A 22,821-nucleotide genomic window follows, 5' to 3' on the forward strand; every position below is an offset into this window, starting at 1 on the left:
GAGAGAGGTCGAGAGAGACGTGCGAAGAAAATGCAGACATGGAGATGAGAGAGTGTGTGTTTGTGATAGAGAGATCCCCTGGAGATCGTGATGGGACTATATGGATGGGAGATCGAGTGACAAGGTGTGTGCGCGATAGAAGATACCCCGAGAGATATCGAGATAGACGTATGGATGGAAGGAGACAATACATGTGTTCCTGATGGCTAGTGAGAGATAATCATACTTAAGGGGGAGTGTGTGTGCCTATGATGGAGTGAGGGATTATGGTACTTAGGGGGTGTGTGTCACATAGAGAGAGAACAAGGGCGGAGAGTGTTGGATGGGTCTATATGTAGCGCGAGCGAGACATGTGTATGTGTGAACCTGTGAGATATAAAGTTTGAGAGAGATAGAGGAGCCCCAATAAGGTTGAGTGATGCGTCAGATAGCTGAGAGGGGGAAAGAGATATTCCATCCGCTCGATAATGCAGTGCATGTAAAGAAAATAAAAGTCGGACTTTAGAAACATTGATCAGGTTTACGCAAATGTTATTTATATCTACAATATCAAAGATACATCATATGAAACTATATCTCATGATGAATCCCCTATGCAGGTCGACCAACTGGTCTTCAATCTCTTCTTCGTTAGGGATTTCCCTGAGAGTGGCTGGAATTTCTCAAAAGTTTTTCCAGATACTTGCAAAGTTCTTGTTCACAGTCTTGATACGCAGTCTTGATATTGAGTTGCACGGATTCAAGCTTGAGATTGTCCATGCCAACCAAATTAGAGATCGTCATGTTGTAGTAGGGAAGGTTTTATAAATTGTAGACTACACCTCGTCTAAGTGCTTAAGAAGTTGGGTGGTAAAGGAAGGGATTTGAAACCACTCTTCTGGCAACCAGTCCTCAACAGCCAACTCTGCCGCCACATGTTGCCGTATGGTGCACCAGAAGGGTAGGGTGGGTTGGATTTATGTTGAAGAAATTTTCGTCATAAGCCAGGTCCAAAACCAATCCCGCACCCAAACTGACAGCCATCATCGAGATGCCACCGACCGAGCTACACCACTGTGCAGAGATGAAAAGGAAAGGATTTTAGACCTCTCATAGTGAGAGTATCATAACGAGTATCATGCATAATGACTAGGAAATTTTGATGAGATGGCATAGAATTAAATGAAAGTATAGAGAGTTGAGTATTATATCATATCATGATACCTTGTAATAACAAATATTATGTTACTATATATCATGAAATATTATGTTACCATATATCATGCATCGTAATAAATTAGATCATTTAAAATAGACTAATATCATATGCATACTAATGTATGACACTTCCACTATGAGTAGCCTTACAATGCTGTAGCCTTACAATGCTGCCAACTCTGCTAGGTTAGCAAAATCAGTCGCCTCCAAGGATCAGACATGCTCCGGATACAAGTTCAGTCTACATGAAGCTATCGATTTTTTTCATAGATAGTAGGATTCGGTCAACGAGTAAGCTAAGTTTGAGAGGAAATAGCGCTTAACTTGTATAACTCCCCAGCCAAAATCACTGGTTCATTTATCGGTTCTTGGCTGTTGCACATGCTAGCAACTAGAATCTAGACTGGTCTCATAAATCAACACTAGTCTTTTCTGCACATCTTTACTATCGGTCAACGAGTAGCTAAGTTTGAGAGGAAATAGCGCTTAACTTGTATAACTCCCCAGCTAAACCCATCAGTTCATTTATCGGTCCTTGGTTGTTGCACATGCTAACAACTAGGATCTAGATTGGTCCCATAAATCAACACTAGTCTTTTCTGCACATTTTTATTATCAACTTCCCGATCGGTCACCCATCGTCAAATTGCTTCAAATCAAGCACGCTTAACTTTGAGTTACTTTCGAATGGGCTCCCGAAAAATAAGATGCACCTTGTTGCCATGAGTAGTCTATCATTTCTATTAAACGGGGATGTCACGTACACCTCACTCAAAAAAACCGACATCCTCGTCGACCCAGCATGAACATTCTCTCTTGGCACAAATATGCCTCTTTGTCAACCGAAGCAACAACACTTCATCTCCATACAAAGTTCATGAGTTCTCTAGATATAGAACCCCAGTTGTAGAGCATCTTCAACTGGGGACCTCAAATCCTCCCCATATGTCCATACAAACATGTCTGGACATGAGACAAAGGAAAACCCATGTTGCTCGCAAACCCTCAAATCCAACCTATATACGTGAGAAGAAAATGAAACCCCATATGTCCATACAAACATGTCGGACATGAGAGACAAGGGAAAAACCATGTTGTTGGCAAACCCTCAAATCCAGCTCATATATGTCAGAAGAAAATGAAGACGTCGAGGGTGTCCGAACAGCCCACCATGTCCGGGACTACATTTTCTCTTTATTTATTTTTCTTCTCTCTCGGCATCCACAGCAATCATATGCATGTGTCCAAACAATTTCAGGCCAAGATTGCGTCCACGAACAAACGAGGGTTTAAAGCAGACACTGCCCCCCACCCCCCGACCCACCCACCGCAAAAGCTCCACAGAACTATAGTGTTTGTTATCGACATTAGAAGCACATACTAGTTGGGGATGGTTGAGTCGATACATGAATAAATTATGCCGCTGACATGGTGCCGAAGAGCGCTGCTCTTACAATACACATACATACAGGGTAGGCAATACCTACAACGGGGCCTGCCTACAGCACCAACCGACTGATCTATGGTATACACGATATAGCATCAACACAGGGAAATATGTCCCCCGCAACAGGAAGGAAACTAGCTAGATCCTTTTGTATGGAAAATGTAATAACACCTACACTACAACTCCAGGCGCCGCATATCTCCATTGGTATAGACAGTTTCCAATCTGCTGTTATCTATCACCACTTTCGCCACTACGGTGAGCCGCACTAGGCTGCGTTCTCTCGCGCAAGTCTCATTGCACCGACCGCATCTGATTTTGGTGACTGCTCGTCTTCCCGTTCAGGCTGGATGTTCAGGTCAATCTGGTTCTTCATAGGAGAGGATGCCATGCTATGCTCCACGGCTTCTTCCGCGTCATCACCATTTCCGTTCACCTTCTGGGGAGTGCTAGTAGGACTGGTGCTAGCCGGCAGCGGGTCTTGTGGAGACTCGCTCGACTGGCCTTGCTCTTTCTTTCGAGGCGGCTCCTCCGATTCTTTCTCAGACGCGCGCTTCTCACGCCGAAGCATCAGTGTCCTAAAACGACGGCGCACCGTCATACATACATTGCAGGTGCATGTCTGCTTGTGCTTTGGTCCCTTCCCACTAGGAGGCTGAATGCAGACAATGCACGAGCAGCCAGGGCGATGTCGGGGATGCTTTGTAGTTGGCTGGGAAGGAAGAGATTCACCCTCACCAAGAATAGCAAGGTTTGCCAGAGTGTCCAACCCATCCGAAACATCGATACTGTCAGTATCCATCCTAAGTTTAGCCTTTTTTGCAGCACCTGCAATGTCAATTAAGCAAAAGCTATCATTATATGTAGTAGCCATTACATAACGGTACAGTGTTACCTCCAACATACTATTCTTCAACAAGAGTTTCAAACACAAGATAATCACAATGTCTTTGTGCAAACAGGGATAACTTAGAGGATGCATTACCTAAACATCCACTGAACATGATTCTAGCGAGTCTTGAAATTATTAATACAATAAAAAGAGCATCGTCTAAATCCCAACATAACTGAGCAAACCAGCGTGCTGATTTTAGTTAACATGTACTTTGGTTCAAGGTCCAGGCCACAACTAACCTCAGGCAATGTGGCAAAAGTTGACAAAAAGTTATGTCTATGATGTATACTATATGGGCTATACGGCGAACGTGTGGCAATCCACAATTGGAGGTTAGGGTTAGCCATGGCAAATTGTAGCTCGCAACCATACATAACCTAAGACTACGCTATGTCTATGGCACATCTTGTAATGGTACACATTTGATTGGTTATCCTTTACACCTTCGGTTGTTCATTTGTTGTTAGTGGATATCTAAAAGAAATATCCCTCTGTAATTCATCTTTGGCATTTCTACTTGGAAATAACTACTACTCCCTCCGATCCATATTAATTGTTACTGCTTTAGTACAACTTTAGTAGGGAGTAATAAAATTCAACTTCTGCATAACCATGTCTAAATCTTTCCAGGCCACCATACCTGCTTTTATAGGAATCAGTTCTGCAAGTTCCTCCATGCTTGCCTCTTGTGGAGAGACACAGGTCATCCTAGAAACAAAAACAACAATCAGCTCAACAGCTAAAATATAAGTAGGAGCAAATCATTCTCCCCTCGGTGGCAAGATAGTTACTCCCTCCGTTCACTTTTGTAAGTCGTTTCAGACAACTCAAAATAGGCTGTTTTGCACATTGTCTGAAATGTCTTCAAGGTCTTATAAAAGTGAACAGAGGGAGTACTATTGTTGAGCTCAATAATAAAGAAGTTTATGAACATCCAGTTGGGTAAGAGATTTCAGCCACTTGTCGTAACACAATTTCTCCATGGTGTTCTGTAGCTTTCAGTAAAAATAGATATGCTTCAATTTGGCACACTACATAGCAAATACATGTGGCATTCTCTAGCACTAGCACGAAAAAGGCCCATCTGTGCCCAGCGAGGACTTGTTTGAGGGATAAGTATTTTCCTTATGAAGTTTACCGTAAGTTGCACAATGTCAAGAATATCAGTGTCTCTGTCTGGGGTTCTTTCCTCATATTTTGATGGCATGTAGATCAGATACATGATTGTTGTTCCCCACGAGAACATATCAGGAAAATAAGAATACTAGTTCTCAACCTCAAAAAAACATGTCTTTTACAGCATGTCCACTTGAAAGGTAACTTTTTTTTCCTAAACATGATTTGCTATTTTTGAGGACTAGATAATTGTAATTTGTAAAGATGGTTCATCATTGTACCAGTAACTAGTACAGTATTGTACTGTTAGCTAATCATAATAAACAATACGAGTGAAACTAGATAAAAATGTACGATGATAACGAAATAATCAGCCAACACAGAACAGTATGTCACCTTTCAGGATCCCATTTATTGTCGGAACAGGTCCACTTAGAGGGTAAAAGGGCGTCTACTGGCAGTTTCCGCCATTTGGAACAATCCTCACACTGAGCCCACTGATGATTCTCACTGATAAAATAAATAAACTATAAGAAGCAAGCAGAAGTTAACAATGCGGGAAATCTTACAGATAGAACTCCATAGGAGTTAAATTGATATATGGCAGCCTAGGTTTTGGCACTGGCATTCCACCACTCCCAGATAGGAACACAAAGGTCAATTATTACATGTTGTTGCAACTAAAACCTAGAGGCTAGAGCACAGCAAGGAACTCACTGACAGAAAAAGGTAAGTAGATAAATATGTTGAGCAGACTGTTGAATTAAGCATTCATTTCAATAAGAAAAGGAGGCCTCATTTGTTCCATCTCTACACACATGTCAAATGCACATGCCAAGAAAAATCATTCTGAAAACATTACCCTGATTGGTCAGTCACAAAATATGTCTTCCTCCCAAGTACTGGTGGCTCCTGCGAAAAACATGTAAGTTTTAGTCTTTTCATAACAAGTACATAAGAGAAAATAAATCATGCAATAATACAAGTTCACTGGTAAGCTATGTGCCACAAAATAAAATATCAGAATAAACATATGTACTACTCCCTCTGATCCAAAAAGAGTGTCGCAGTTTTGAAATAACCTTAGTTCAAAACTAGTTCAAAAGTGTGACATTTTTTTTGGATCGGAGGGAGTACTATTTATCAGAAGACCACAAGTTTTTTTTCCGGAACAGACGAAAGACCACAAGTGATATTTGAGAAGAATGACATACCTCATATTCCTCAAACTCATGGCCATCAACAATAACAACCGAAGGGGCCTTCAGGGGAGGGCGAAGCAATTCTTGAGCCTCCTCCCATGTTATCTTTAATTCCATGGATTCCTCGTTATCGATCCGGAACCGTTTAATCTTTGGACCGATAGAAGTTGCTTTTCTCTTCACAGGTCCGGGGGATGTGCGAACAGTTCCCGGCCCTTCTTTCTGTGCTACTCCACCTTTGTCTATTTTAGAGGCAGCTTGTTCCACAGGGCTAGAGTCTTTGTTCTCTGTGTTGACTTTATTTGGTCGCGCTAACGAAGAGTTCGGACTAGAATCTGGAGCACTGACATTAACATTCACATCTGGAAGATTTGGTGCAGCATTTGCAGGCTTTGTTGGTTCTTCCTGACGGAATATCTGATCAACATATAAACTTATAGTCAAACAAACTATTCCAGCAATTATTTTGTCAATAGCCAGCATAGTTATGATATCAAAAGATCTAGCATATGAACAGGAGATCTTAAGACTTGACGGTACAACAGGATGCAGCAGAACATCTAGCATATGAACAGGAGATCTTAAGACTTGACGGTACAACAGGATGCAGCAGAACATCTAAATTGTCAAGAACGGAGACATGCCCTATGCATGTATATGATAATACTTCATCAGGCATTAAGCAACCAAAAGAACACAATTGAATCTGCATTCGACCATCGTTCAAGCAAATAGCAATATACAAGCTGCATGAACTGTAACAAAAGATTGAATTTTAGAGCTATCCTCCAGGGAAGCCACAACACAACATACTTAAGTAACACCGTACCTGTTCTTGAGTCTTTGTCTTTCTGAATCCCATGACCAGCTTCCCTTCTGGATCTATTCGGCTGAAACTTACTGAACAATATTAAATGGGATGAGTTATCAGCAAAACACATGACCACTTTCTTAAGAAAAAATTAAAATAAAATAAGTGAATCTCAAATGAGAAGGGAAAAAGACCATTGCAGCCTTCAGATATTGCCCAAATCCTTTTCAACATAACAATGTTTCGAAACAATCTCAAATTCTTAAGACCATTGACTTTACCCCTTTCTGCCCATTCCAGAGTGGTTGTCATTGATAGTGGTGGTCTTCACTAACATGGTGGCCCTCCTTCCTCTCAAGGCCTGCTTTGAAGCTGCCGCTCCAACATAGCCACATAATGTGTAATGATCCCTGGACTGGCTACTGGGTATAAGGCCGCTACGCCTGGCTACCACCTAGGATCTAGACTGGCCCCACAGACCTACATGAGTCTTTCCCGTAGTTACCAGATTCGCTGGGAGAGGCCTCGAACTCCAATCTAGATCTAACAACCCAGATCGGAGTTCAAACTCAGTCGGTTCTAACGGAAATCGGTGCCCGATTCGCCGAACCCTAATCGGTCAAGTTTTCTCCTCATTCGTCTCCTACATCCGCCAGAGCACGAGCGCGAAGGGAGAGACGTGCTAGAATAAGAACAAAGGAGAGATGCATGCCTGAAGCCATGAGGTAGAAGATGTGTGCGTGCTGTGTGTGTGGCGGCTGGGATCGCTAGGAAGTCTCGACCTAAAGCCAGCATATTGCGTTTCCATTCTCTAGTGGGCTTAATGGGCTGTTCTTTTATATTGGGTTTCCATTCTCTAGTGGGCTTAATGGGCTGTTCTTTTGTTACGTACATGGATCAGATGTGGCCCACCTAGCGTGTACGTCTCCATATAAAAGAAAAATACACTATACTAGAGGCGGCGAATCGTAATTGCCGGGTTTGCAAACCCCTTCTACGTTCGTGAATCTGAGATGTGTACCCCCCGCCGAATCCGACTCGGTAGATATAGCTAATTCCGAATCGCGGATTCAAATTGTGAACCGAGCGAATTGCGAATCAGGTAACTATGGTCTTTCCTGCGCATTTTGTCCTCACTTGTGCACACCCAGAATCAACTTCCCAGTCAGTCACCCACCCTCAAATTACTCCAAGCCAAGCACACTTAACTTTGAGGTTCTTTGCCGATGGACACCCAGAAAATAAGGAACTCCTTGTTGATATGAGTAGTCTATCAATCTTATTAACCCGGATGTCATATAATGGATGTGCGACCTACATTGTGTCAACCTAGCCCTATCAAGCCATTCTAGTTGTTGTAGTGATCCACATCTCTTAGGTGTCATCAGAAACAGTGTCTGTCGTGGACAAAATGTGGAGGCTGTGCTGTACAGCTGTGATATGGATGCAGTGCAACTACGGCAAGAGCATAACATGACACAATGATGAGAAGGACAACGGACATGGTGGAGGGTGCTGGTGTGAGGGTGGAGAGGCCATGAATAGGGAGTCTAGATACTGGTGGCCCTGAGAAATAGGGTGAAAAGAGACGTAGTAAAGAAGACGCGAGAGGAGATGGAGAAGACTGACATGAGAATCCCTGCATTTTTTTCTGTTAATTGTTTGATGTACGCATGTGACATTCAAATCAGCACAAACAGCTTTGGATGGACCCAAGGGGTGGATGGTCTTTACGAGCTCGAGGGTGCATTTTACACGGTATTAGAGTTTGAGACTGGATGATGACCTTCGACAAAAATTGAAGGTTGAATAAGGGAAATTTACATATGATATGGAGAAAGATATGTAAATCAAGACACCAACAATTCAAATATAAGATCAGGAAAGGTAATATTATTAAGAAAGGTAGCATTAATGTAATAGAACAGCAAACAGGATATAGCAACGAATTACAATCACATGCCCCAATCTAGTGGATAAGAAACATTGCCAGATCATGGTATTTCTATCTGTACAAGATGTGTACTGTGTGATATCATGGTACAAGGAAAAAACCTAATGGGGTACTAATTTGTTATACCCATGCTAAGTAACGCTATTACTCTTAGGTTTTATATTAAGCTAATATATTCGACATCTAGTGCATTGCATGTTTTTAAGACAGAATATCTACCTGTATCGCCCGCTTGTAAGTGCATCGACTGAATGCAAGGTGTGACACCCTCCAATACATACATCCTGCTGTTATTATTGGGCCAGAAACGGAACTGGAACACCCATTCCTTACCACTGGCATCCTGAACTTTTAAGGGAAGTCCTTCTGGCTGAGAGATTGGAGGGAAGTATGCCTATACAAAATGATTTTACATGAGGGTGGTTCTCTTCTAAGAACTAAAACACCTACTCCCTCTGCTCCTAAATACAAGTATTTCTAGAGATTCCAATATGGACTACCTACGGAGCAAAATGAATGAATCTACACTCTAAAATATGTCTATATACATCCGTATGTAGTCCATATTGAAATCTCTAGAAAGACTTATATTTAGGAATGGAGGGAGTAGTATACAAAATCCATACATATCCTATTATACTAAGGCTTCAAAATTCAAACATGTTTTCTCCAGCAAACTCTACTTGTATTTAAAACATCTGGGAAGAAGATTAGTTGCTGATACCACCATTCTACAGAACTTAGTCACATATCAGGTTAATCTAGCTCATTGGATTACTGACAAAAATAATATGGTTCAAGATTAGTTAGCAAACCAAGTGACAGGAAAAGAATGGATCATGTCAAGTCCAGATTTTTCAAAAATATAAAAAATCATAACTGCTCCCTCCGTTCCTAAATATAAGACGTTTGGGTAGTTAAATCAATTTGAACTACCAAAATGTCTTATATTTAGGAACGAAGGGAGTAGAAGTTACAAAAGATTTTGGAAACAGGCCTTGTGTACATGTAGATGTGTCCTTTTTAATTTGTGCGCTGCAAAAAGACTCTGTTGATCTATATAATAGAAAAATATTACATCAATAGATCTAGGTGTAGAACACAACTAATCATATTTCTTCATGAAATTCTACAAGTGCATAGTGAACATCCACATGCACTTGTGAAGAAAAATCAAGATTTTTGGAACTCCAAAATGTGTTTTCCGAATTCTTTAAAAACGATCTCCTTGAAGACCGGGATCTTTGTATTTTCCAGGATCATTACCATACATACAGAATAAGTAAGCACCAGTGAAAGAAAATTTCCATGGACAGTAGCCTTAACATAATTTAATCATGGAGAATCTACAAATTAACGAAGGTATAATTAAGAATGACATAGTGAATCAACTTACCTCAGCACATTTCTTTGGCAACACCAAACGACCAATTCGACCAGCATCACTGGCACTTAACATTTTCTCGAACAAAGGAGTAATAACAGAATTCGAACTGTAGGAGTGTTAAGGAGACACTTACATATAGATAATAAGTCTTTAAAAAAATAATTTTGATATAATTCAAGATGTCATTATTAAAAAAAATGAGCTTATGTTATTATTAATTACTAGAATAGAGAGGAATATATTGTCTAAGAGGAAATTGCTCATGAAGATACGTAGAGTTTTTTGGATACTCTCCCGATAAGTGCTGTAGCTCTTTATCTGTTATTCTAGGCCAGTAGCGGGGAAGTAATTCTGATCTCGCCTTTGGATCCATTCTGGGCTTTCCATTACGGAATTGCGCTTGGTAGTTGGGCTCAATGACACTATGGGAATAGAACTGTTTTTGCACTACTGAGAGGGGCACCGTGGTGGGTGGTTGTTGCGGATTATTAGGTATGATTCTGAGATGGTCGCTTCGTCCAGGTACCGGTGGATAATTAGTGATAGTGTAGCCACCCATTGTCGGCAGGGTTGACGCCGCATCATCCTTTAGAATGGATGGATGATGTGAATCAAGCTTAAAGCCAGTAGATACAGTAGAACCACCATCTGAAATTATCCCTTTCCTTGAAGACAAAGGGTCGCTTTCTCCTACATGGTGACTAGGATCATGAAGGCTATTTGGATTTGGTCCTTCTCTCTGGTAGGGCGTAGAGGAGTGTGTCGGATCCATGCTTGTCTGCTGTCCGAGCCCATTGGCATATCTGTCCCTTATAATCTGGCCCATGCCGGCAGGTGTTGTTGGTCTGTCATGCATGTCATCAGATTTCTTTTCCTGGGCATGAATAAAAGTGCGCCCTGGAGGTAATTTTTCACTGCCACTTGGCCTATCAAACTCATAAGCTAGACGTTGCTGCAAGTCCGATTGTATAGTGGACATGTTCCACAGCTGGTGATTCTGTCGCCACTGACTTGAAATCTGGCCCGTAGGAGGTCTCCAACTCTTTACATAACTGTCTTTTCTGTCAGCAACATTTTGAGGCATATGCACAGTAGGAGTTGACCACATCTGACTTGGTGCCTAACAAGCATAAGAAACAATTAGCATCAACAAGGGTTAGAATGTGAACTTCACAGAACACAAGAAAATTGCAAAGCTCCAGCAGCTTCAGCAAATATAAACACTTCAATGCCTAATAGAGACATCCTTCACATAAATCAATTGCCAGCTATGGTAAATGGCATGCGAAAAGTAGAAACTGGGCTTCAGACAGATAACATCAGGGTTGCACCTAACTAATGCTGGCAACAAAACAGCATAGCTAGAGTACAGCTATGAATGATGGATGTTTTCAGTTCGAATGTACACTAATAAAAAGGAGGTGAGCATAACTAGAGTGCAAGTGAAACCATTCTGCAAACCATCCAAATGCAAATTTGTAAAATCTCTGCACATGCAAATTGATCAGAGTTCACCAGCTTAAAGTGCCGGTATGCAAAACAGAGACAACATATTTCATAAGATAGTGTCCTCGTTACCATCAGCCCAATAATAGTAAATTCTTACGCAAGAGTGAAAAAATTGATGCCATACCATTGCCGCATAGGACTTGCGAGCACATAGGATGCAGTCAACTCCGCCAGCGTCGAGCAGCGCATACGCATGGACTGAGACGATGCACCCACAATGTAGCCTCTGCCCAGCAAGAACCGAAATACAGAGACGGATCAATCAGCAAGCACAAATCACGAGTAGAGCCATAAAGGCTAGAGAATCAGCGGCATGCAGGCGTACACACCTTCCCGCACGCTTCGCATTTCCTCCATCCGGCCACCTCCGAGTGGAAGGTCTCGCAGAAGGTCCCATGCTCGAACGAACCACTGCTCACAGAAAACAGAAAACACACATGCATGCATGCATCAGGCACCAGGAGTCGTCGTACGCAAGTCAAAGCGCTCCCGGAAACCACCAACTTTACAGAAAACCCCCGCGTATCCGCCGAAATCGCGCCGACGTAGCGATCACTCCACGTAGATCCGGTGTGCGCCATAGGCGAATCCGCCTCCGTGGGGGCGGAGGGAGGGAGCGAGCTCGCTCTCCCCGGGCGCACGAATCGAGCGGGCGCGATTGGGGCGGAGGGAGGGAGGGGCAGGAGATTCGATTAGAGAAGGGTTACCGTACGTACTAGCATCGGTCGCAGAGCTCGGCGTAGTCGCCGGAGCGGAGGCGCCAGCCGCGGCGGCGCGGGCCCTCGGATTTGGGGTCCTTGCAGTGCGCGTTGAAGCAGATCCTGGGCCGCTGCTGGAGCGAAGCGGGCGGAGGGCCCTGCTGTTGCTGCTGCTGTTGGTGCTGCGTCTGCGTCTGCTGGGACGGCGGCGGCGCGGCGGAGCCGGACGGCTGCTGCGGCGGCGGGGGCGGCTTGGGCTGCGGCTGCACCGACATGGGGGTGCCGGTGAGGACAGTGGCGTGCGCGGGCGCGATGGGGTTCGGCGGCCCCGACGAGGACATGGCCGGAACCCTAGGCCGGCGGTGCGGGGGGGCGGGGCGGCCCGAGGGGGGGTTTTGGGGAGGCGTGGGAATCGTGGGGGCGCAGGGAAATATGGCGAGCGAGCGAGCGGAGGGGGGAGGAGGGGCGAGGCGACGCGAGGAGGAGGAGGCTTTTAAAGCGTGTCGCAGAAAAGTAGTAGTAGTACCCAGCGTCTGGATTGCTCTCGCTACGTGTACACGAAACGCCTCGGACTCACCTCCCACCCTCCCACCATGCTATACGCCACCATACAAGCTTTCTCCATTTCTCATCCATACCCTTGCATATACTTATATACATATAATAATACAGAGTACTACGTGCTTCTGTAGTACAGTACGTATTACCATTTGTAGTACAAAAAAAATATTGAAACTACTGTGCGGACGACAGTTGCCAGCCGAACTTCATGGAGGATTGAACGGTGCTATCCAATTTTGCTCTACAATGGACGGTTTGATGTGCTGCATCGTGCAAAAACCGTCCAGAATTTGTCGCATTTATAAAACATATATATATATCGTTGCTTACGTAAGGATGCAACTTTTATCCAGGCTAAAGCTAACTGATGTTAGGTGGAAGTTGAAAACAGTCTCACAGACAAAAATGACACAACCCTATGATTTTTTATCGATATATATGTCGTGGGATCTTGTTGATGAAGGAAGGTCAAACGGAGCAAAACGTGCTCCATGCATGCACGTTGGTTGGTTCGTTCGCTCGCTCCTGATCCCCGATCCAATCTTGGTCCAGCGTGAACGGCGGTAAAATAACACGACGAGAACGACCTCCCCTCTGGTGTTTCCTGATTATTAATATATACTCGTACTGCCAGTAGAGATTAGGGACGCCGCCGGAGGTCCCTCGTCTATAGTCTAATCAAACAAATAATGCCGGCCCCTTGCTCTTCTACCGCACCACGTACCTACTGCCTACGTACGTAGGTACGTACGTGCACGACGATACAGCCAGGCGTGAACGGAACTACGTACAATCCGCCGTTAACTAGCAGGTGCGTACACGCCGGTACGTGCGCGTGGGCGGGAATCTATAGGCCGGGGCCGCGCGCGGCGGCGGGCGAAGGAGGGGAAGGGACGTGAGGAGGGAAGGACGGGGAACGGAACAAAATCACCAACGCCGGTGCGCGGCGGGGTCCGCTCGCCTTGTCCTCGTGCCCCGGCCCGGCGAGGTACGTGAACGAGTGGAGGAGTGCGATGCGGGGCGGGGCGGTGGCCCGGCGAGCGCATCTCGTCTCGCAAAACAAAGCCCATGCACGCACGCCACCGGAGCGCCAAGCCATCGGTTTCCCCCGTCACGCACGCACGGAAAAAGAATCGTTTCCTGCCACCACTAGGGCAGCCGGAGACACGTCGTGCGGGCGGGCGGGCGGGCGGGCTTCGTCGCGGCGCGCCGGTCGAGACAGCGGCACGCGGCCCCCACCGCGCGGACGGCCCGCCATGGTGCCTGGTGCGGCCCACCTGGCAGCAGCTTACATGGAAAGAAACGGTCTTTTCATTTTTATACTTTTCGCGTGGCCTGCGGCTGCGCGCGGCTCAGCGTGACGAGGACGGCACGCCCGTGCTTTTAGATTCGCGACGTTGATCCACGCATGCGCCATGCATATTCATCCAGACTCGAACGTAGTGCTACGTGCTTTTTTTTTTTGCATCGAGTAGTGCTACGTACCTGCTGTGCTGCCGTTGTACATTTGTATTTGTAAGTACTCTACGGGCGTTGTTCCGTCTCGCCTGTGTGCCGTCCTTGTCGCGCGAACAGAGTGGTTGGAATCGGCACCAAGTGGGCGAATAGTGCGCGCACGTACGTACGTCCTTGAGATGTGTGATCAACATGCAACAAACAGGAATTCCCACACGCAATTGTTTATAGGGAAGCTTTTTGCTTCCTGGATTCTTTAGATTTTATATATGTTGTTTTATTAGAGGTTTCAATTTTTTATCCTCAGTATGGGTTTGGTTACTTGGTGTTGCATGAATATGGTTTCCCATGTCGCGGATATGAAGCCATGGCGAATCTTCGCGAAGGGGCAATCTACAAACATAATTGCCGGGGTCGTCAATGGTAGCCTGGCAGTTTCTTCGGTTACCACCTCTATTTTCTTCTTCTTTTTGCGAATACGTTACCACCTCTATTTTCGGTGAAGATGTAACGTTTATGTTTATCTAGAAGACTATGCGAATTTGATTATTGGCAAATATTTAGTCAGATGTTCTTAGCAATGCATTGACTTAGTAAGGGAATGGCTATATATGATATTGCCGAGAGTCATTGACTAATATTTTTTTAGAAATATTCCACCCTTATTCACATTGGTCCTTGAAAGTCTCGAAAGATGTTTGTGGTGTTTATTTTCTAGTATTTTAGATTTATGTTATTTTCGAGGTTAAAATTTTATCTTTTATGGATATAATTGCTTTGGTGTATCATGAACATGAACATGATCGGTGAGGTTAAATCATGTTGAACACGGGAAGCAATGGCAAATCTTCATGAAGGGGTAACCTTGAAACTGCTGGGGGTAATGACAGTCTGGAAGTTTCTTTCGCTACAACATCTGTATGCAAAAGCGTTAGCAATCTCTTAAGAACCACCTCTATCTTTGGCATAGATGTGCCTTTAATGTTCGTGTTTATACGAATTTGATATAGGGAAATATTTGGCCAACTATTCTAAACCTTGCATTCATTCACTAGTTGGAGTAATTAATCGCATGCAAGGAAATATAGCTCTACGATGTTGATGGGGATCGATGACTAGTGTGGGACGAAGATGCCTCGGGTTAACTTGGGAATTCTTTTTAGAATATTTGGCCCTTATTTTTATTGGGCCTTCAAAGCCTAGAAAATATGTTTGTGATGTTTATTTTGTAGTATTAATTTTATGTTATTTTATAGGTTTAAGATTTAATTACTTAGTGTCTCGTGAACTTGCTTTGTGAGCACACATGAAGCAACGGAGAGTCGTCAAGAAGGGCAGCCTACAAACAAAATTGTTGGGTCAATGACAGCTTGGAAGTTTATTCCATTACCCGATATCTCTATGCAAAATCATTAGCAATCTCTTAAGAATCACCTCTATCTTTGATATAGATGTGCCTTTAATGTTCGCGATTATACAAAATTGATGTAGGGAAATATTTGGCCAACTATTCTAACCTTGCATTCAATCAGTGGCTGGAGTAATTTATCGCATGCAAGGAAGAAAAACTCTACGATGTTGACAAGGATTGTTGACTAGTTGGTGGGCCGAAGATGCCTCGGGTTAACTTGGGGATGATTTTGAGAATATTTAGTCCTTATTCTTATTGGGCCTTCAAATCCTAGAAATATGTTTGTGATGTTTATTTTTCTAGTATTTAAATTTTATGTTGTTTTATAGGTTTAGGATTTAATTACTTGGTTTCTCGTGAATTTGGTTTGTGAGAACACATGGAGCAATGGAGAGTCTTCTGGAAGGGCAACCTACAAATAAAATTCTTGGGTCAATGACAACCTGGAAGTTTCTTCCGTTACGGTATCTCTATGCAAAATCGTTAGCGGTCTCTTAAGAACCATCTCTATCTTTGGTATAGACGTGCCTTCAATGTTCGTGATTATACGAATTTGATGTACGAAAATATTTGGCCAACTGTTCTAAACATTGCATTCGTTCAGTAGTTGGAGTAATTAATCGCATGCAAGGAAATATAGCTTTGCGATGTTGATGGGGATCGATGACTAGTCAGTGGGCCGAAGATGCCTCGGGTTAACATGGGAATTCTTTTGAGAATATTTGGCCCTTTCTTATTGCGTCTTCAAATCGTGGAAATTTTTTTGTGATGTTTATTTTCTAGTATTAAAGTTTATGTTGTTTTATATGTTTAAAATGTTATCTTGCTACAAATTTAATTGCTTGGTGTCTCATGAACTTGGTTTGTGAGCACACACGAAGCAATGGAGAGTCTTCAGGAAGGGCAACCTACACACAAAAAAATGGGTCAATGACAGCTTGGAAGTTTCTTCCGTTACTATATCTCTACCCAAAATCGTTAGCAATTTCTTAAGAACCACATCTATTTTTGGTATAGATGTGACTTTAATGTTGGTGATTATATGAATTTGATATAGGGAAATATTTGGTCAACTGTTCTAAACCTTGCATTCATTCGGTAGATGCAGTAATTAATCGCATGCAAGGAAAAATAGTTCTACGATGTTGGAAAAATAGTTCTACGATGTTGACGAGGATCATTGACAAGTCGGTGGGCCGAAGATGCATCGGGTTAAATTGGGGATTTTTTGAGAATATTTGGCCCTTATTCTTATTGGGCCTTCAAAGCCTAAAAATATGCATGTGATGTTTATATTCTAGTATTTAAATTTTATGTCGTTTTATAGGTTTAAAATGTTATCTTGTTACAATTTAATTATTTGGCATCTCATGATCTTAGTTTGTGAGCACACATGAAACAATGGTTGGTCTTTAGGAAGGGTAACCTACAAATAAAATTGTTGGGTCAGTGACTACTTGATAGTTTCTTCCATTACGAATTCTCTATGCAAAATCATTAATGATCTCTTAGAAACCATCTATATATTTGGTATAGATGTGCCTTTAATGTTCATGTAGAAGACTATTTGAATTTGATGTAGACAATATTTCCCAGATGATCTAAACTTTACATCCATTTTTGATATAGGGAATATCTGGTCAACTGTTCTGCATTCATTCTGTAACTGGGGTAATTAATCACATGCAAGGAAAAGATGTCCTGTGGTATTTCCTTTTTTAGAATTAGTTATATTGTATTTCCTAGGATCACTGACTAGATACTGGGCCGAAGATGCCTCGGATTAATTTGGGAATTCTTTTGGTAAATACTTGTCCCTTATTCGTTTTGGGCCTAAAAGCTTGGAAAGATGTTTGTGCTGGTTATTTTCTAGTATTTAAATTTTGTAGTGTTGTTATAGAGGATTAAAAATTTATCTTGTTATGGATTGAATTACTTGGTGTTTCATTGACATGGTAGCGAGGTTTGTTGCAAACATGAAGCACTGCCGAATCTTGGGGAAGGGGCAATCTACAAACATAATTGTTGGTGTCAATGACAGCCTGGAAGTTTTTTTCATTAGGATATCTCTATGCAAAATCATTAATTAACAATATCTCAAGAACCACATTTATCTTTGGCATAGACGTGCCTTTAATGTGTGTGTAGAAGATCATACGAATTTGATATATGGAAATATTCGACCAGTTGTTCTAAATCTTGCATTCATTCGGTAACTGAAGTAATTAATCACATGGAAAGAATAGTTCTACGATATTGCCTAGGATTGTTGATTAGTCAGTCGGCCCAAAGACGCCCCTAACTAACTTAGAAATTCTTTCAAAAAAAATATCCAGCCCTTATTCGTATTGGGCCTTAAAAGCCTGGAAAAATGCTCATGATAATTATCCAACATTGGGCATGTCTTTACTAAAACCAGACCCGTCTCCGAGCTATTGGGCTAGAATACCGCTCTCCTCCCCCCTAACCGTCCAACACACACCATAAGTTATGGAAGTGGTACCGTAACGTGCTATAAATATGACATAACCACATATAGATAAAAATAACCCATGGAAGTGGCGGGTCTTCATTGGACCTTGTGTCGGTGTTTTGCTTATTTAAGTGATTAAGATTTAATGGCCCGTCTAATTCGCTAAAAGTTTGCTTTTGATGTTGGCACCTCTTTCCTGTTGCGTGAAAGGTCTGCTGGTTAACCAATGGATAAACCACTTGATTTATGCGTAAGCCCTTCTTGTATAAAACACAACTATTTACATGTTAACCCAATGGGATCTAATACTTCGGGGAAATCATGTAGCAGAAAAAATGTGTGTAGTTATATGACCAAGAGAAAGCATCTGCACTATTCCGTAGATATGCCACCCTATGGTCTTATGCTATAGATAAATTGCAATTCGCATATATAGAAGATTTTATGTATATGCAGGTCAATGATACATGTAGGTTGATATACCTATTCATAGAAATCATTGCTCAACAAAGCCAACTACTTTAAATCATGGGTGAATCAATGATCAATATGAATAGTCACTTGTTGAAAAGAGATTTGTTATATACTCCCTCCATTCCACAGTGTAGCGCATATTAGTTTGCTCAAAAGTCAAACATGTCTACGTTGGGCCAAGTTTACAGAATAAACTATCAGGCACAAGCATATAGAACACTAAATTAAAAAAATAGAAATACACTTCATGATGAATTTAATGGTACCTTTGATACTATTTTTGTAATGTGGATGTTTTTTCCTATAGAATATAGACATGTTTGACTTAAAACCCCTAATATGCACTATATTGTGGAATTATATATAAATAGTAATGTTATTCATCACACATGATGCAGAATAAGTTATTTCGCATATGATGTACTCTTATGTCATTGTATTAAAAATTACGTTTGGTATACAAATAGTAAGTTTCATATTGATTCATTACACAAAATTGGCATAAGAAAACCAAGATATAAATCATAAAACCACACAAAACATGTTTTATGTATATTTTACTCTATGTTTTTACGTTTATAATTTTACGTCATGTAAATAGGGGACGTAAAACTAATAGTATCATGCACGTAATATTAAGTGTGTGCATGGTTGTTAACATAAGAGCATCTCCAATAGAAGATGCAAATTTAGAGATGTAAAAATTTACATCACCAAGAACTTCTTTTTACATCTTCAAAAAAGAGACAACTCCAATAGATGATGTATATTGGAGTTGTAAAAGAGCAACTCCAATAAAATGATGCAAAATGGAGATGTAAAACTAGTGGGCGGCGGCAGCACAACGCGATTCGGGGCGGCGGCGACGGGGCAACGTCGGGGCGGCGGGGTGGTGAATCAGGATGGTGGCGACGCGGATCAGGGCGGCAGGACGGCGGCGGTGCAACGACAGAGGAGCGGTGATTCGAGGCGAAGAGAGGAGGATAAGCGGCGTAGGGGCGGCGGAAGAGCGTTGGAGGGGCGGCCGACTTCATGTGGCGGGAAAAACGATGGAGGCGGGCGGCGTGGTGCCCTTCCCCTACCTCCGGCGGTGGATCGAGGCTAGGAACAAGCTCAACCCGTCCACGACCGCGCCGTGGAAGCCATTACGGCAGCCGAACCTCCAGCGAAGCTTCGATTCGAAGCGGCGGCCGAAATCGAATCGACGACCGGGGGGAGGGGGGCAGTCGTCGCTACTCCGGCGAGCGACAGGCGAGCGGAGTCGCGGCGGGATCGGAGGTGGGCAGGCGGCGGTGGCGGCGGCGATGGGCGGCCGAGGGTCGGGTGGGCAAAAGCGAAATGAAGGCAGTTGGGCAGTTGGCACGCCACTGCCATTTTTACATCTCGTGTAGGTGAAGATGTAAATTTGCAACTCAAGGTGTTGTATTTTACATCTTCAGGTGGCGAAAATGTATTTTTTTTCATCTACATTATATATTGAAAAGGGATTTTTTTTACCTCAGTGATGCAAAAATTAGTTATTTTTGCATTTATATCATGTATTGAAGATGCTCTAAACGTCGAAGCCCGAAGACCCACCCAAAAGGAAAAAGCTAATTCCATTTTGGGAATCATAGATAGCAGTGCATATATGTTGCCAGAACAAAAACAACTTGAATGATTCCCGTCAGAAGAAACAACACTATTCTTCCCGCAAAAAGGAAACGAAAAACTGTGTGTATATTCTGTTTTATTTTTCTGAATATTATATTCTGTTTTCAATTTGGCTTTTTTACGTTCAATTCAGGTTGCTACGCCTGTGCGGACTGCACATACACGAGTGTGCCCGTCGAATGGACGTGCTCTCTTTTTAGCACAAACTGTGTGTATATCGATCAGTTTTCGTTCAAATGTCGGGGAAACCTAATTTCATGCGTACATTCAAATGCACACGAATGAGCATGAAGTAATTAGCTCATGCATGCACGCCTCGTGCATTAATTAGCTACTCGTTCAGAATTATTTGTCTCGAAAATGGATGTATCTGAGCTAAAATACATTTAGATACATTCATTTCTATGACAAGTAATTCCGAACGGAAGGATTAGTTTCCAAGACTACGTACGCGACTAGTAAGAATACGCGTGTGCATGGCTAAGCTACTATTGCATTAATTATTTTCAAAAAAGACAATTGAACCAGATCAACCACACGATAAGAAAATGTACAATATGATGATGTAGTGGGCGGTAAGATTTTAAATAATATATTTTTGCATAGTTTACATAGAGACAACAGAAATGCGTTATAAATTAACAGCAGGTGCTTCTAGAGACTTTATGAGAAAAGGAGGTCAGCCACATTGATTGTATCTCAGGGCGGACACGACCTTTCAGTGCCTCTGCTATTGAAGCAGTGCGTCAACTGAGGGCGCCGCTCGCTGCACACCTGGCTGAACGCGCCTCCTCGTCGCATTCAAACATCTTCATTAAAGTCGCGTGGAAGTCGAGAAACCAACTCCGGCCACATGTACGTTCACGAGCGGGCTGACATTAAACGCAGCGCCGAGTAGGCTCTTCCCGTCCGCCTTCTGTTTAAACGAGGCCAAACGCCGAGTAAGAATCGCACCGTTCCACCGCTCCCCATCTCTCACCATTTTCTTCATTCTTTCGATGGCATCCGACGAGTCGGAAGAGCAGTTCTCCGGCATAAAAGACGGCTGGGTGGCCCGTCGAGCCCGCCGGATACGTGAGAGGCAGCTCGCTGCTCCACCTACAAGACCGACGGAGCAGCTCGCCATTCCAAGCCAGCTCACGGAGGAGTGGCGAGCTGCTCCAGGCCGACACGGCGGGGAGCACGGCGGCACGTGCATCGTCGCTACCGTCGACGCCGCCGCGTCGTACCGCGCCTCCAGTGTCTGCGCCCACGCCATCCGTGGTCGACGCGCGCGTAGCTACACCATGCAGACAAAGAAAGAAGCCGGCTGCGTGGATGTCGACGAGGTGGCAGCCCGCACGTTTGTGTCCGCCGCCATCATCGAGGAGAAATAGAACACGGGAGGATGTCGTTGCTTCTATCCCGTGGAGGCCACCGCTGGTGACCTATCCGGTCTTTATCTCAGACCATCCTGGGCACATCCGTCTGGGCTCCACGAAAACATCTTCCCCTCCGGCTGGAGCACCCTCTTTGCCACTTCGATGAGCGGTGTAGCCGGACATAGGGTAGATACTGGGGAAGAATATGCCTCGGCCGATCGTAGACTAATATAGTGTATCCATGTCGTGAGAGTGGAGCTCCGCATGATTGCACATGCACATAGTTTTACCTTTTTAATTAAATTTTGTCCAAAATGTAACTGTTTTCGTCCGGTTTGTATGAAATTCGGCCGTGCTGACATGAATTTCATCCGGTTTGTTGAAAAAAAGTTTGCAATGTATGCGGCTAGCATTTGATGTCGGTCTTTCGCATCCGTGTCCGCGGACTGATCCACCTGCCCGCGAACGGATGCCAGAGAAAATTTATGGATCGTCGTTGGTGATACCCTACCCTCATTGATATGCAAAAAATAAAGGTCCAACCTCTTCATAGAGTGTAGGATTAGGACGATCTCATAAATGTAGGGGTCTGGTCCTTTTGATCCAAGGATTTAAACAACTGCCGCATCAAATTTAAGACTAGCCATAATGGGTAGTAATATAGACTAGTAACATGCCCATGTTACTAGTCTATATTACTACCTCTATAGTGGTGAGTAATATATATGTGGTAACATGAAGCACTTTATTTATTAAATTATAGACACATCTTGTCTTGATATGTGTGACATACTAGTAGTAGTAACAAACTATGTTACTACTGTCATCTTTTTTTCATTTATTAAATGCCACATCATTTATTTTAATCTAGATATGTGTGATATTACTAGTACTTATGTTACTTTTATTGGATAGTAACATACACTAGTAACATACACATATCTCTAGACTATGTTACTATCTTCATAGTGGGTAGTAATTTAAATGTGGTAACATGCAAAGATTTATTTATTAGGTTATAGACTCATATTGCATTGGAACATGTGATGTTACAGTAACTATCTAAGTTACTACAACTACCTCTCTCTTCATTAACTCATTGTCACATAAGCAAATTTGCTGAGTTGAACTCAAAGTTACTGCTGAAGTTACTCACATTGTGGCTAGTCTTATGGGTAGTCTAAGGGATTGCAAGGCCCTATAGGAATCCTTCAATC

At 43.0% G+C, this 22,821-nt stretch overlaps 1 protein-coding gene across 2 annotated transcripts; it reads right to left on the reverse strand.

The window, feature by feature from the left end:
• Positions 1 to 2,591: 2,591 nt before the first annotated feature.
• On the reverse strand, positions 2,592 to 12,657 carry LOC125536632 (B3 domain-containing protein Os07g0563300-like). Of its 2 annotated transcripts, none has more exons than XM_048699885.2 (12): positions 12,235 to 12,657; positions 11,848 to 11,929; positions 11,643 to 11,744; positions 10,282 to 11,129; positions 10,019 to 10,115; positions 8,842 to 9,016; positions 6,687 to 6,757; positions 5,870 to 6,274; positions 5,518 to 5,567; positions 5,052 to 5,165; positions 4,180 to 4,247; positions 2,592 to 3,472 (listed from the first exon to the last, which is right to left on the reverse strand). In XM_048699885.2, exons 1-12 carry the CDS (start codon positions 12,555 to 12,557, stop codon positions 2,913 to 2,915), a joined length of 2,895 nt encoding a protein of 964 aa, XP_048555842.2. In that variant the 5' UTR covers positions 12,558 to 12,657; the 3' UTR covers positions 2,592 to 2,912. The 2 variants fall into 2 exon arrangements, with proteins under 2 accessions (XP_048555842.2, XP_048555843.2); XM_048699886.2 differs by having other exon boundaries at positions 10,300 to 11,129; positions 12,235 to 12,655.
• Positions 12,658 to 22,821: the final 10,164 nt, after the last annotated feature.

Source organism: Triticum urartu, chromosome 2A, assembly GCF_056163025.1.
Source record: "Triticum urartu cultivar PI428250 chromosome 2A, HENAU_Tu73, whole genome shotgun sequence".
Classification (NCBI taxonomy): Eukaryota; Viridiplantae; Streptophyta; class Magnoliopsida; order Poales; family Poaceae; genus Triticum; species Triticum urartu.

Bases quoted from the DNA above. Each gene is read 5' to 3' on its own strand.
- LOC125536632 (XM_048699885.2), bottom strand. From the start codon at position 12,557: ATGTCCTCGTCGGGGCCGCCGAACCCCATCGCGCCCGCGCACGCCACT. The intron at 10,116-10,281 runs GTATCTTCATGA...ACACTCCTACAG, and splicing joins GAGTATCCAAAAAACTCTAC to TTCGAATTCTGTTATTACTC. The intron at 6,275-6,686 runs GTACGGTGTTAC...TATGTTGATCAG, and splicing joins AGACAAAGACTCAAGAACAG to ATATTCCGTCAGGAAGAACC.